Raw genomic sequence first — 16,046 nt, 5'->3', positions numbered from 1 at the left:
AAAAATTAGAAAAAATGAGGTATTTTTAACTTACGAACGGGTTATGGGATCTCAATGAAATTTGATGTTTAGAAGGATATCGTGTCTTAGAGCTCTTATTTTAAATTCTGACCGGATCTGTTGACATTGGGGGAGGGGAGTTGGGAGGGGGAAACCTAAAACTGGGAAAACACTTAGAGTGGAGGGATCGGGATGAAACCTGGTGGGAAAAATAAACACAAGTCCTAGATAGATGATTTACATAAACGGAACGGACCCGTTCTCTTTGGGGTAGTTGGTGGGGGGGGGGGGGTTATTTCTGAAAAATTAGAAAAAATGAGGTATTTTTAACTTACGAACGGGTGATCGGATCTCAGTGAAATTTGATATTTAGAAGGATATCGTGGCTCAGAGCTCTTATTTTAGATCCTGATCGGATCTGGTGACATTGGGGAAGTTTGGGGTGGGGGAACCTAAAATCATGGAAAACGCTTAGATTGGAGGGATCGGGATGAAACTTGGTGGGAAAAACAAGCAGAAGTCTTACATACGTGATTTACATAATTGGAACGGATTCGCTCCATTGGGGGGGGGGTTAATTCTGAAAAATAAGAAAAAATGACGTATTTTTAACTTACGAAGGAGTGATCGGATCTTCATGAAACTTCATATTTAGAACGACCTCGTAACTCAGATCTCTTATTTTAAATCTCAACCGCATCAAGCGTAATTGGGGGGGGGGGCAGTTGGGGAGACCGGAACTCTTAGAAAATACTTAAAGCAGTGAGATCAGGATGAAACTGGATGGGAAGAATAGAAACCTGTCTAAGATACGTGACTGAGATAACCGGACCGGATCTGCTCTCTTTGGTGGAATTAGGGGGGGGGTAATTTTGAAAATTGAGGTATTTTTAACTTACGAAAGGGTGACCAGATCTTAATGAAATTTGATATTTAGAAGGATCTTGTGCTTTAAAGTCCCAATTTTAAATTCCGACCAGATCCTGTGACATTGGGGGGAGTTGGAGGGGGAAACCGGAATTCTTGGAAAACGTGAAAATTGGGGTATTTTTATCTTACGAATAGATGATCGGATCTTAATGAAATTTGATTTTTAGAAGGAACTCATGTCTCATAGCTCTTACTTCAAATCCCGACCAGATCTTTTGACATTGGGGGGAGTTGGAGGGGGAAATCTTGGAAAAACACTTGGAATGGAGGAATCGGGATGAAGCTTGGTGGATAGAATAAACAAATGTCCTTGATACGTGATTGACAGAATCTTACTGGATTCGCTCTCTTTGGGGGATTTGGGGCGAGGGGTTCAGTGATTTGGCGAGTTTGCTGCTTCTGGACGTGCTAGGACGATGAAAATTGGTAGGCGTGTCAGGGAGCTGCACAATTTGACTTGATAAAGTCGTTTTCCCAGATTCGACCATCTGGGGGGCTAAAGATAGAGGAAAAATTAGAAAAAATTAGGTATTTATAACTTACGAGTGGGTGATCGGATCTTAATGAATTTTGATATTTAGAAAGACATCGTGACTCAGAGCTCTTATTTTAAATCCTGACCGCCATTAAGCCTCTTATTTTCCTTTTTAAATCAATCTATTGTTCATAGAATTTTGTTAGAGCTCATACCATATGATCTCTTGGCTCTTAGCTCTTCTCGCCTAGTCACAAGTGTCATATGAGCTCTTAGCTCTTGTTTTTATAGAAAGGTTTTATTTTAATTAATTTCTGTTCATTATTCATTAAGTTTTTTCACATGGTTATTTAAAGGAAAATTTCAAAACTTTTTTCGGTTTTTTTTTCCTCAAGTACCAATAGTTTGGCTTGCCAATACCAACCGAATATTATTCGGTTTTGAAAATATATTCTTGGTTTCTCACCATGGACCAGCAAACACTGGTTAATAGCGAAATATAAAATTGTTGATCCTTTCGTCGCTATTGAGGACAGAATCGTTAGGTGTAAACGGAATTTAGATCCCAACAATACATATTTTCATTCATTTGTTTAAGTTTAAGTGTTAAAAAATTTATCTTTTGTTTTTTCTCTTGTAAGTGTTTTTTCTTTTACTTTCTTTCTTTTTCTTTTACTTACTCCGTTTGTGACGTTTGTTTTTAAAGTGGGAAATAAAATTTCATTCATTCATATTGGAAAAATTTTGTAACAAATTTTGGTGGTACAGTAGTTGTACTTTAGAGCTTTGATGGATGACTATGTGGAATATTATTCAACTAAATGGATGGAAAATTTGCATAATGCTTGTTCTTCTGTAACGCTAAAGCCATTTTGACCACCATTGTGTTACAAACCACAGACAAATTTTAATTGACCTCCCGTGATTGAAATATCGCAGATAAACCCTTTGAAAACCTTAAATGCATATAGTTCTTTTGATTCAGCTCAACATCATTCTACACATTCCCTGAAATTTTCAACTTAATATCCTTAGAAATTTATAAGATATTGTAGATACGCCTTTTTGACAACCTGGGTGTATATAGTTTCTTTTGATTTAGCTCAGTATCACCCTCAACATTCTCTGAAAGCTTGAACTTGGTAGACTTAACTTTTCATTAGATATCACATATACGCCCTTTGACAACCTTTGATGCATGTATTGCATCAAAGTTAATTATCCCAAACAATATGCCTCGAAAGTTTGAAAGTAATATCCTTAGCTGTTCCTCGGATATTGCATAGAAGTCCTTATGACAATCTGGATAAGCATAATGTATTTTGATTTAGTTTTACATTCCTATTAAACTTTCCCTGAAACTTTAAAATCCTGCTCTGTTACTGAGATGTTGTATCTTTGTCTTATCTTGACCATCCGAATGGACTAAAGACTCATTTGATTTAGTTCAGTAGTTGTATTAATTGCAGTAGTAGTGATAGTTTTAGCAGTAGCAGGACCAGTAATCGTAGCATTAGTAGTCTCAGTCACAAGGAACGGTGTGCGACAGGAAAGGTTTCTTTTTGCACTTCCTGGGCAAAGAGCAAAGAAAATGAGATCAGCTCCATTTGCAAGGGCTGTAAAGTCCAGTGGCGCATTTTGACATTCCTTACCTTAACTTACCAACTACTGGATAAGAAGAGGCCCGTAAAACTTAGTCCAGAGTCTTTTGGTTTTTCTCCATTTCCCTGCATACTGAACTGAAGATTTTGTAAAATGTGAAATATAATTCTCCAACACTAATTGTTGCTCTATTATTGCTCTCATAGGGGATAAGCATTGCCAAAACTTCCTTAAAAATTATTCATCTTTGGAAAAGACTAAGCAATTTCAAATAAGCAGGGAACAAACTTTAATAACTTACGGATTGTATTTGAAGTCTAATAAATACAGGGGAATATACAAAAAAGTTTTACACTAGCATCGACTGATTGCGCCTTGACCTTGTGGAATACATCCAACACTGACTGTCCTCGTAGGGGCGTTGTTTGTAACTGTGGAAAAGCTGGTTACTGTTGTCCTCTCTGTTGAAATTCCTATTCCAAAAAATCTTTCTTGGCCACCCGACTTCTCAAGATCTTCAGAATTGATGGATGCATCCACCAAATAAGTTTCACCATCATTTTCTACTGGGCGTAGTTCGGGCAAATCAGTGGTTTCGGCAATACTGACAGCAGTGGGACTACCAGCTTCAATTATGGCAAGATTATCTTCTGAGGGGTTTTCGAAAGCCCATCGCTTACGACGGCAGTTACTAGGGGCAATTGTGGAAGTGAGAGTGTTATCATCCGCATCAACTGTAGTTGAGAACGAAGGTGTGGCAGTGAAGCAATATGGCGTGCTGGAGACAGTAGTTGTTGCCGAAGTAAATTTATAGAACGTAATCGTCTTTCCAAACTCAGCCATTATAAATCTTGCATCCTCATTTTCAGCGTGCGACACAGCAGCGACGAACAACGGAAGAATGATAAACTTGAACATTTTCTGAAAGAAAGATCTGCATTAGAGATTTCAAAGAAATTAAAATATTTCGCTCATGGAAGAAAAGATAGAAACAAACAAATAAACAAGAGCTCTAAATTTCTAATTTGCAGACCAATTATCTCTTTTGTTTCCTTATAATACACATATAAGAATGACCAGAAATATTGCGAAATATCAGTGAAAGAATTGATAACAGATGTGATAGCACATCTCAAAACTGTATGGAGATCTCTCTTTTCATTTAAGCCGTCAAAATGTTGGCTATTAGTTGTCAATCAGACATTACCTTGAATTCAAATAAAATGCCTAAACTTAAGAAAAAAGAGTTGAGTTTTCCACGAATTTGTGGTTGAATTTGGCAGAATGACTTTTCAGGATGAAGCAGGAAAAAATCAAACTATTTTAGGAGTTTAAATAAAAATGATAGCTTATACTAAATTGAAAAAAAAACTGTTTACAGCTTGTCAATTGCTTATTAATGACAAACCTTATTTTTATGAAAACAAACGATTTATATGGATAGTATCATTTGGATTTACATATAGCGTTGATGCCTACTTATAAAAAACTATTACATTTCCCCACCAATTTGTATATGAAATTTACATAATAGTTTTTCAAGAAATTATTTGATGAGTTGAGGAAAAAAGCCATTTTATGCTAAGGAAAATGTTTACAATTACAAAACTTATTTTTATTATTGACATATTTTTATACTTTAATATAACTTGTTTTTATATTTTATTAAGAATATTATTATAATAATAATAAGAAAACAATAATCCACATATTTTTGTTAATTTTTTAACATTTGATTTTGGAGAAATGAACGGGAGAAAGACTCAGTAACAATGAAAATACGAAAATGAGCTAGAGCAGGAATTGAAAAATTTTAGAAATGATCACAGAGTTTGGATTATATACGAGTGTAGTTGACATTTTAAACCTATACTTCTCAGTTGAAGGTTGATGCGGACTGTTAGATGTCGAGATAATATGTAAGGTAGAAGATACCGCATTAGACTTTACAGTCCCTACCGACTGTGCTGATCTCCGTTTCTTGGCCCTTCAGCCAGGAAGTGCAATGGGGGGGGGGAGCTTACATCAGTTTTATGATTTTTCATTTTGATAAGGTTTTGAACTTTTTCATAAGGTGTAATTAACGTTAAAAAGCATGATTTAATGCCCAAAATGATATTCACAACCCCTCCCCCCCCCAAAAAAAAAAACAACAAAAAAACTAACAAATATTGGTTAGATATTGTCGAAATTGATAAACCTAGCTTACTCAGTTTGAGCTTGGTTCAATGTTTTTTGTCTTTTTTCTTATTTCAGTGCAAGTTAAATTTTGATTGAAGCTTTTATGAACAGGATCATTGATATAAAAAGGTATAAAATATAAAAGAATACGAAACCATGAATAAAGAATATGTTTAAATGTAAGGAAAATGTGAATTTATAAGTACCTTTATTCTGAAGATGTTTCCAGAAGGCTTTCACGGTATCACAATGATTTAATCAGCTCCAAACTTTGCTTATATAGCAGGGTGAATTGCTGTAGGGTTTATAACCCTAATGATTTGTATAAATATCTGTTCTACTTTATAACTAGCTTTATAACCGACCTACATACTGTTGTGTAAAATAGCTTCTTCTGAAAATTCAGGGCAAGTGTAAATAAAAATGTATTCAATGTTTGACGAAAAAAACAAACAAAAAAGACGAACGAAAAATAGATATAAAAATAATTTAAGAAACCAAAACGACGCTGATTTTTAGCCAGCGGAAAAAAAGAAAACCAATGATAAAGGAGTCTTTCTGGCTATAACCTCAAGCAAGTCCTCTTAAGCACTCAAAAAAGAGAGGAGAAAAAAAGTCAAATATAAACAAACCCTAATATAAAATAAAAACTGCCGAAATATGAAATTGCCGAAGCATCTGCTTTGTCTTTTTTTTTTTCTTTTTCCACTGACTAAAAATCACCCTCGTTTGTGTTTCTTAATTTTTTTCTTTGGATTTTTTTTTTTTTTTTTTTTTTTTTTTTTTTTTTTTTTTTTTAACTCGTGTATAACTATTTTCTTTGAACGTATTTACGAAAATGTAAATATTGAATGGCAATAAAAATTAAATACAAATAAATTAAATTCTAATATTTTGGCGAGAACGCTGGGGCATTGCCAAAGGGGGGAAGGGAGCGGGGTGGAGTAAGACTCTCCTACCTAGCTTGCTGTTGAAATAAACCGTTAAGATAAGAAAAGGATGAACTTTATAAGACGAATAACAAAGAAAATAAAAAAAGAATACCCATGGATGGCTTTTATTTCAGCGTAAGAAACACTTGGGATTTTCTCATGTTTTTTCTTATCTTTTTTCGGAATTGCGCAAGCTAATTTCAGCTATAACTTGTTTCAGCTACAATAACTCACAATGCATTATGTTTTGCGACATCAATCTTACAGGACAGGGGAAATACTAAAATGTATTTTGGGTTTGGAAAATAATTTTGGCAAAGTTTATGTTAGGCATCTAAAGTAGTGTAAAAATCATCTTGGTTTCAAAATCTTGGATTTTCATTTACTTTTTTAAGCTACTCAATCGCAATTGGGCAAAAACTGGATTTAACTCTAATTTTGACAAAGAATTGACGCAGCTAATTTTCTTATGGGGCTTAGAATATCACCTACCATTTGTTAGTCGAAATATTTATGCCAATTTTGGTGTTGATTCTTACTTTGAGGGTAATTAATTCTAGTTTACGCAGAGGTTCAATTGCCTTTCTGCTATAATGTCAGAAATAAAAAAAAAGTGGAGAGGTAACTGTCTCATGTTGATCTTGCAATCATATAGACTGAAGATGGTTCCTTTATTCCGCTTTGAAAAAGTTGCAGCATGCTAACCTTTCTGCTAAATTTTGGCAGTGAGTAGGGATAATGGGTCCATTTTGGTCCTTGAGTCACAAAGATTAAGAATCTGCGAATTACTCTTATTTAAATAGGATGCAATGTGCACCTAAGTTTGCACTAAAAAGCTAGTGTTAAAGAGGGGAAAAAAGGGGGAGCTCAAGAATTTTTTTATTTATTCAATAAAATAAAATATTTCAATTTTCTTTTATTATCAAAATAAATACTTACTCATTGTCATAAATTTAGATTTTTGAGATAGATTTTCAGCTCTTAAACTAAGGTAAGCAACATAGATTTTAAATTATTTTGGTTCTTCTTCTAAAGGTCAAAGGCATCATTCCTATGATCTAAAATATCAATAAAATACATTTTCCAACAGTTCATGGTAACGAACTGTAAGTAAGGAGTAACTCAGGCTAATAGCAACTGAGGCTAATAGTAACCGAAACTCTAAAAAAGGGAGATTTTGTAACAATAGTTAAAAAAGTCCCTGGAACTTTTAATTTCCATTTGAATGGGCCCTCTCGTGATATTCTAGTACTACTGGGTCGATAGGATCACCCCTGAAAAAAAAATAAACATGCATCCGTTATCTTTCTTCTGTCAAAAATACAAAATTCCGCATTTTTGCAGATAGGAGCTTGAAATTTCAACAGTAAGGTTCTCTATACGCTGAGTCTGATGGTGTTATTTTTGTTAAGATCCTATGACTGTTAGGGGGTGTATCTCCCTTTTTTCGAAAATAAGGCAAATTTTCTTAGGCTGGTAACTTTATATTTAAAATTATATATTTAATGTAATTTTATATCGTAACTTATATACTTAAAATCAGCATAAAAATCCAATTCTTTTAATGTATCTGTTTTTATCCAAATTCTATTTTTTTAGAATTTCGGTTACTATTGAGCCGGGTGTACATTGAAAAAATCAACTATTCATTCTAATCTCGAATTACCTATTGAAAGCTAATTGCTTGTGAAAATTCACCTGATTTTTAAAATAAGGGAGAAATATCTCCTAAAAGGAAAGTGATATTGATAGGCTACCAACTTAACGTTTTATTTTATTTAATAGACCACAGAACTGCAAAAATTCACACAGAGCATGTTAGAAATATTTTTCAAAGGCAAATAAAATTTCTAAGGGTGTCTGAAACAATTATCAAATTTTTTAACAAACAGTAAAGACATTACACAGCGAGACCATACAATTGTGGAGAAGCTAATTACGACTTTGAATAGGAAACACATAAAAAAAGGAATAGGTATCTATTTTTGATCATTTCGATCAACAAATCGATGTCAAGCCCTTCAGATAGTATCCTACATATAGCGTCCGGAGCCAATGGCTATTAATTTATTCTTCGACCATTCTGATTCCGGAAAACATTTTATTGTTATATGAAGAATAATTTTCAGGAGCCTGCGAGGCCCCTTGGAATTAAGATACATTTAGGTATGCCAACTCAAAGATAGGTGGATTCAAGGAGGAAAAATATATTTAAAATGCTTAAAATGTCTTCGGTCCAAATATGTATATCTTTGTTGGGCATGTACAAAGTGCCTTTTGATACTATCCTCACATGGATCCATATGACGTGGCAGATATTCCATCTCATTTCCATCCCAATTCGATTTTTTTCTAATATGTTTATTTAGAGCAGGGCATATGCCAAAATAGCGGCTTTGAGATAGGGAGATGCACAAAAATGATAACCAGGACACTCCAGGGTGTGGAGTGTACAAGAACTAGTTGCAGTTTGAATTTCCGGATTAAAAAAAACTATGATTTGGCATGTGTAAGACAACAAACACCAAAGATACAGCAAACATAATATGAATTTTATGCGGATATCATGTTAGCTTCTGATGTGTAACTTTAAATTAGGAAGTTGCACGTGTTAGAATCAGCATGTATAGTAGTTTTTTTATTGCATATAATGTTGAAAAAACCTTTATGCTCCATGTTCTATTTGCTTACAAATTGTTTCTATAAACTATTTGATCAAAGGCTTACGTAAATAGTAGTGAGGCTACCTCTTTTACATTCAAGTTTAACATTACTGTAACAATTCGTCAAAAATGATAATTAATTCTAAAGAGTGTGCAACTTCAAATGTGCCTCAGGAGGGGTGAGGGTGTGATTCTGGAATCCCAAAAATGTATTTCAGGGTAATAATTTTCAAGGTTCTCCAGGGTATTTATTGAAATAAAGGTGTTTTTACAGGGATGGCCCCCAAGGACGCAAGCAGAGACGCAGGGTTCGATGCTCGAAACAATGATGCATTAGAAATTCACGAAAAAAGGAAAATAAGAAATACTAGTAAAAACAAAGTTTCTGGTCGCACCTGCCCTCTCCCCCTCCCCCCACGAGGAATTTCCAGGTGCACTCATGATACCCTCACCAACCTCTTCCATTTTCCTTTTAAACATGTGAGCATAGGAACGTGATATTTTATTCAGACTTTAATTATTTGTGCAATAAAAGGAGAGCTATGACCCCGCAGCACTCACATATAGGTCTTAAAAAATATTCCTATTGGTCTCCAAAAATATCTTAGAGGCGAAGAGAAATTAGAGATTAAATCACCCTCCTCTGCTAATTCTATCTTTATTCAAAGCTTCACTGACAGCTAGACAACCTGGACATAAAGTGTACTATTTAATTCTTTAAGCATCCCCCCACCCCCCACAGACACGAAGATCCGCCAGCCCTCTTCATAAAAACTGATGTGCAATTACTCATTATTTTATATAACTATGCGAAGACTCAACTGAATCAACTAAAGTAAAATGAAGCATTATTGATTTTCCGATCATTTCTACATGGAGAAAGGGAACTATAAAATTCTGAAAGAACGAAATACTAAAATACACAAATAGGTTAAATCAAACAGTTCGTGGAAACGAACTGTAGTAAGGAGTGACCCGGCTCAATAGTAACCAAAACTCTAAAAAATGGAATTTTGATACCAATAGCTACATCAACAGAATCGCATTTTAATGCTGGTTTTAAATATATAAGTTTCAACAAGTTTAGTCTTACCCGTCAAAAGTTACGAGCCTGAGAAAATTTGCCTTATTTTAGAAAATAGGGGGAAACCCCCCCCTAAAAGTCATAGAATCTTAACGAAAATCACACCATCAGATTCAGCGTATCATAGAACCCTATTGCAGAAGTTTCAAGCTCCTATCTACAAAAACGTGGAATTTTGTATTTTTTGCCAGAAGGCAGAGATCACGGATGCGTGTTCATTTGTTTGTTTATTTGTTTGTTTTTTGTTTTTTTTTCTCAGAGGTGATCGTATGGACCCAGTGGTCCTAGAATGTTGCAAGAGGCCTCATTCTAACGGAAATGAAAAGTTCTAGTGCCCTTTTTAAGGGACCAAAAAACTGGAGGGCACCTAGGGCCCCTCCCACGCTAATTATTATTCCCAAAGTCAACGGATCAGAGTTCTGAGGTAGCCATTTTATTCAGCGTAGTCGAAAAACCTTATAACTATGTCTTTGGGGACGACTTACTCCCCGTCGCAGGGTCTGCAAGTTACAAACTTTGACCAGTGCTTACATATAGAATGGTTATTGGGAAGTGTACAGACGTTTTCAGGGAGTTTTTTGGTTGGGGGGAGGGGCTGAGAAGAGGGGGATATGTTGGGGGAACTTTCCATCGAGGAATTTGTCATGGGGGAAGAAAAATTCCATGAAGGGGGCGCAGGATTTGCTAGCATTATTTAAAGAAAAAAAACAATGAAAAAAAATAAATATGAAAAAGTTTTTTCTATTGAAAGTAAGGAGCAGCATTAAAACTTAAAACGAACAGAAATTATTACGCATATGAGGGGCCCACCTCCTCCTAATACCTTGCTCTTTATGCTAAAGTATTTTAAGTAATTTCAACTATTTATTCTACGGCGTTTGTGATTCAGGGGTCATTCTTAATGAATTGGGACAAAAATTTAAGCTTTAGCGTAAAGAGCGAGGTACTGACGAGGGGGTGAACACCTTTATATATGTAATAAGAACATGAGAATACAAAAGTTCGTTACGTAAGATAATTTATAAGTTACGTATATCTTTTTACTAATAACAACATTCGTAAAAAATTGAAAGTTCTAGTTGCCTTTTTCAGTAATCAAAAAATCGGAGGGCAACTAGGCTTCCTCCCTCGCTCTTTTTTTTCTCAAAATTATTCGATCAAAACTATGAGAAAGCCATTTAGCCAAAAAAAATAAATATGCAAATTTTGTTTTAATTATTCCTCTGCGGAGAGCCAAAATCAAAACATGCATTGATTCAAAAACGTTCAGAAATTAAATATATAAAAAACAAGTATTTTTAACTGAAAGTAAGGAGTGACATTAAAACTTAAAACGAACATAAATTACTTCGTATTTGAAAGGGGCTGCTTCCTCATCAACGCCCCGCTCTTTACACTAAAGTTTTTTACTGTTTTAAAAAGAAGAGTTGAGAGAAAGAGTCAAACTTTAGCGTAAAGAGCGGGGCGTTGATGAGGAAGCAGCCCCTTTCATATACGAAGTAATTTCCGTTCGTTTTAAGTTTTAATGTCACTCCTTACTTTCGGTTAAAAAAAGTTGTTTTTTTATTTAATCTTAAATAAGATACTTCAGTTTATCGGAGTTTTCAGTTTTAATAAGATACAACATATTCAGCTTTATCGGAAGGGGTCTACAGTGGTTTTCACACTATGTGCACAATTTTCCATGGTAAGTAGTTCAGTTCGGTTACATCAAGCGTGATTTTCACCCTTAAACAAGTCCTTTCACACTAGATTGTAGTAAAAATACATCTAACCATCACAATCATCGTCTAAAATTATCACAATAATCATAAGCAATCTATTCGAAATAAAAAACACGGAACGGGATTTGATAGAGCTCTGATCTAGCGTGAAGAATTTTCTGGGGAAAATTTGCTGATTTATTTTCAAAACTTAATAATTACTCATCAAAAAGTTCCATTCTGCTATTGCTTTTATGGCCATTCGCTTTTCTACTTAGCACTGCCTATTTTACAGAAAAAGGTACTTGTCAACCTAACGTACCCTAATAACCCCCCTACCCCGAATGTGCAAATATATAGCCCAAATTATGCAAGTCCAATGCATTATGTCTAAATCCAGTGCTTTGTATCATCCGTCACTTGTTTTTGTAGCTATGAAACCTGTTTTCTGAGATGTAGCCATTCATGAGGATTAACCTAACTTCACTTCTTGGGTTTTTTTCCAATAGCCGAAAAAAACCACGGAAAAAATTTGCTTTGTATTTTTGTATAACGTAACACAAAGCTTTAAGTTATGCTTGAAGGAAAGGTTCTTTGGCGTAATCTCAAAGAACCATAAGTCTCGTTTACCTAAAAAATGTTATAGCCCTTCCGTTTTTCAGTACTGAAACGCATGTTTGTGCTGAAGCTTGCCCTAAATTGCAGTAAATTAATTAATCCCTTTTTTATCTAACTTTTTAGAATAAGTTAATTCTAGGTTGATGAAACAATTTCACGCAACATTATTTAGGTCGGTATTCACAAAGTAGAACAGAGACCGGCTTTTCAAGCAAATGATGGTTTACCCTCAGGTAGTTCACCCTGCTATATAATCAAACCCTAGCTTAGATGAAATCATTCTGAAAACGTGAACAGCTTCTTGCAACACATTCAGAAGTAAGATACAGATTTTTCAATCTTTTTTACTCTACTATAGTGATTTTCTAGTTCCATGATTCTATTATTTCTTTTGTGGAAAGTTAGAAAATAAACAACAATTTTAGATTCACAGCATACCATATTATAGTATTTATATATCTTTCCATGTAGAAAATTTTGTTTATATTAACTCATTAGCTGGGGTTGATCAAGAGGAGGGACTGAAGCTAGTGTTCGTCAAATCACATATTCCTTTATCCCTAGGAAAAAATTTTCAACCGATAAAGCTTTTTTGTTGGAAGAAGTTAAATTTTTCCTATCTAGCTGACATAAAGGCAATACTGAAAAAAATCCCTAAAAAATCCGCTTATGCTTATACTCAGACACGTGCACTTATAAAAGTCTTTGGGCATGCATCTGATGTAATTTGAGATTATTTGCCTACTTCTTGGCTTTTTGTAGTCACCCCCTCCAGAAATATAGCTACCAATAGGCTATTCATTAGACATATGAATAGTATCTGAATTTGAAAATTTGTTCATAGTATATGTTCATTTGTTCATAGCTCTTATCCATAACATCTAAAATCGAGCATTTGTGACACGTCTCCTTACCCTACATAAACAGTCGTGAAGTATTTTTGATCGGGGTTTAGTCAGAAATTCATTGTGAGGGTATAATTTATGGTACGAGGGGGATGGGGTGGGAATATATAGTTAAGAATTTGCTCTTTTATATACATCTTTTATACTCTGGAAAAGGTCGTGAATCCTCCAAATTCTTCCTCCATTGGCAATTATAGTGATATTTAGCTAAAAGATAAAAGTTCCAATAGCGCTCTGTTTGTTAATTGTCATGTACTGATATTTTCAGTGCTGCCTTTTGAACATCCAAACTTTCAACTTGGTGGAGGAAATTTTCTACATATTACGGACTTGATATATATCAATTCAGTTCTTTAAATTTGTTCTTCAAACCTAACTTTTCCTATGGTAGTAAAACTATATCCAAAAAAATAATAGATATAGAACTCAATCAAACATATGCTTAGATGCTAAAAACAAGAATATTGGAGGGAAACTTCTTTTTTAGATTTCTTCTTCTCTACTGAAAAATTCCGAAAAGTTCGAATTAGCCCATGGCTCAAGTTTTTATTCACTTCCACCAAGTTAATTTTGATTCAGAATTGAATATTTGAATTAAAATCAGCTTGGTAGAAGTGAATAAAAACTTGAGACCCATGGCTAATTAGAGTAAAGCCAAGGCAGATGGTCTCTGTGAGAGGCAAAGCTGGCATAACTTTTTCAGAACTGTATTCAAATAACTCACGTGTTAATAGATTGTCTATCGTCCATCCTAGGGCAGAACTAAAGTAGTTAGGCATAGAGTAAAGGATAGATAAGGAATGTAAAAAAAGATCTTTTGCAAATATCGGAATTAACTTTGCCCAATTATTAGAAGAAAAATGTGCCAAAAGATAATGCTTAGCAAGAACATTGGCCCGGCAATTCAAAATTTGCACCGTGGCATTTTTATTAAGATTTTAAGGTTTTAAATTCAGTTCTAAGTTTATGAGTTTGAAGAGATATTGTTTTCACTCCTTCAAATCAGTATAGTCGATAAATTGATCCAATTTGCTTTCCCATATTTCATTTGTTTTCTAAGATGTTTTAATGTTCTATATATAGCTGTTCTGGTGCTTTTTATTTTTTTACGTCACCTCTTCTTACTTGCGCAAAAACATGGAAACTGGAGCTTTTGCTATTAAATATTTCTCCGCCGTATTCTGGAAGCTTGAAAAAACTTCCCTGTTCCAACAAGCTAGTTGATAATAACATTCGAAAAACCAGCAATGCAGTTTTTAGATTTTCGTTTCTTATACAAAATTCAAGTCATGTAACATAACACCTCTTGTATTAGTCCACGTGACATTTGCCTTATCCTTCAGGAAGAAATCTTCAGGAAGTTGTTGTTTCACAAAATGTAGAATTTTTTTACAGTATAATTTCCAGAAAAAGAATTGATTTTTAAGAAGAGTTTATTCCCAAAGGAATGCAATCTCCTTGTTCTCTCATATTAAAAAACGGACCTCGGAAAATAGTTGCGAAAAGTGGTTAAATCTTTACAAGTTACCGTTACTAAAACAAAGATATCGGAATCTTGTTTTTTCCCCTGTATTCTGATTTAAACTAAAAGATTTGGTTTTGATTGGTCGAACTCAGTATTGTTTTTTGTTGTTTTTTTTTACCAAAACATTCCTTCTAACATTAACACAAAATAAATGTGTAAGTAAAATTAACTGATTTTTTTTTTTTTTTTTTTTTTACATTTATTCATGCCTTACCCATTAAAATCTCAAAGGTTCTATGTAATCAGACCAATAATTGAAGTTCAAACACCTTCTGTTGAGTCGTACAAGTGATCCTACAGATCTAATACTTAAAAAGAGTTGCTGGTGTTTTCCTAAAATTTACTTTGTCAGAAAGTGTAATTCACGTTCAGTTTTTTTTTTAATATTTGTAAGCGAACATGTAATATCGCTAAGCACATGGCATTTACTAGAAATGGTAAAACCTGAATTGGTGCTGAAATCAAAGCCATTCTTCCTTGCCCCTCCCCCCCCAAAAAAAAAAGAATGAGAAGTCTAGTTAACACTTCTGATAGATTGAAGTCAAGGGAGTTTCAATTTCACTTAAATTTCTAACTTAAATTTTCATTTCAGAACATGTTCAAGCTTATTGCTCTTCCATTGATCCTCGCTGCTGCGTATGCTGATAACGATGACGCTAGATTTTTAATGGCAAATTTCAAAAAAACGATAACATTTTACAAATTTACTTCAGCAGCAACCACCGTCTCCAGTACACCGTATTGCTACACTGTCACACCTTCGATCTCACTTACGGTCGACGCTGATGATAATACTCTTACTTCCACAATTGCTGCAAGTAACTGTCGTCGTAAGCGGTGGGCTCTTGAGAACCCCTCTGAAGACGATCTTGCCATCATCAAAGCTGATAGCCCTACCGCAGTCACTATTAGTGAAACGACCGCATTACCTGAGCTACTCCACTCGATAGAAAATGATGGCGAAACTTATTTGATCGATGCGTCTATCAACGCTGAAGAGCTTGAAAAGTCGGCTGGCCAAGAAAGATTTCTTGGAGTTGGGATTTCAACTTTGAAGACTACCATAACCAGCTTTTCCACTGTCACAAACAACGCCCCCACTAGAACACTTACTGCTGGATGTATTCCAGAAGGGGGCGCTCTAAATCGGTGCTAGTTACCTATATTTTATGTTTTGTTTATTTATTTGGTTTCAATTAAACTTGCAAATTATTGAAGTTTGTGACTTGCTTTTGAACATTCTAAAAATTTTCAGTCTCATATCCTCTATTTAAATCAGTGGCTTTTCCATGGAAGAGGAGTGCTGCTACCGAGCTCCCCAGACTACCTATGCTCTTCTAACTACCGGGGGGTCCATTTTTCTTTTTTAGTTAAATTTTTCCATGTTTTGCCGAGATATGCATGTGAAATTTACCTTCCACTCAGTCT

The 16,046-nt window shown here is 34.6% G+C and overlaps 2 protein-coding genes across 3 annotated transcripts in view; one reads left to right on the top strand and one right to left on the bottom strand.

Annotated features, from left to right (window-relative positions):
• LOC136026414 (inhibitor of Bruton tyrosine kinase-like) overlaps positions 1 to 15,835 on the top strand; it is a 160,345-nt gene extending 144,510 nt beyond the window's left edge. For both annotated transcript variants that reach the window (XR_010617285.1, XR_010617284.1), the window contains exons 19-20: positions 12,328 to 12,506; positions 15,211 to 15,835. The gene's annotated coding sequence lies outside the window, so the exon portion shown is untranslated. The remainder of the gene's footprint in view (positions 1 to 12,327; positions 12,507 to 15,210) is intronic.
• LOC136026418 (uncharacterized) lies at positions 3,296 to 5,531 on the bottom strand. Its single transcript, XM_065702993.1, has 2 exons — positions 5,395 to 5,531; positions 3,296 to 3,928 (listed from the first exon to the last, which is right to left on the bottom strand). The coding sequence occupies exon 2, from the start codon at positions 3,923 to 3,925 to the stop codon at positions 3,362 to 3,364; it is 564 nt and encodes a 187-aa protein (XP_065559065.1). The 5' UTR covers positions 3,926 to 3,928; positions 5,395 to 5,531; the 3' UTR covers positions 3,296 to 3,361.
• Positions 15,836 to 16,046: the final 211 nt, after the last annotated feature.

This window comes from Artemia franciscana, chromosome 4 (genome assembly GCF_032884065.1).
Source record: "Artemia franciscana chromosome 4, ASM3288406v1, whole genome shotgun sequence".
Classification (NCBI taxonomy): domain Eukaryota; kingdom Metazoa; phylum Arthropoda; class Branchiopoda; order Anostraca; family Artemiidae; genus Artemia; species Artemia franciscana.
This window is presented reverse-complemented; position numbering and strand designations above follow the sequence as displayed.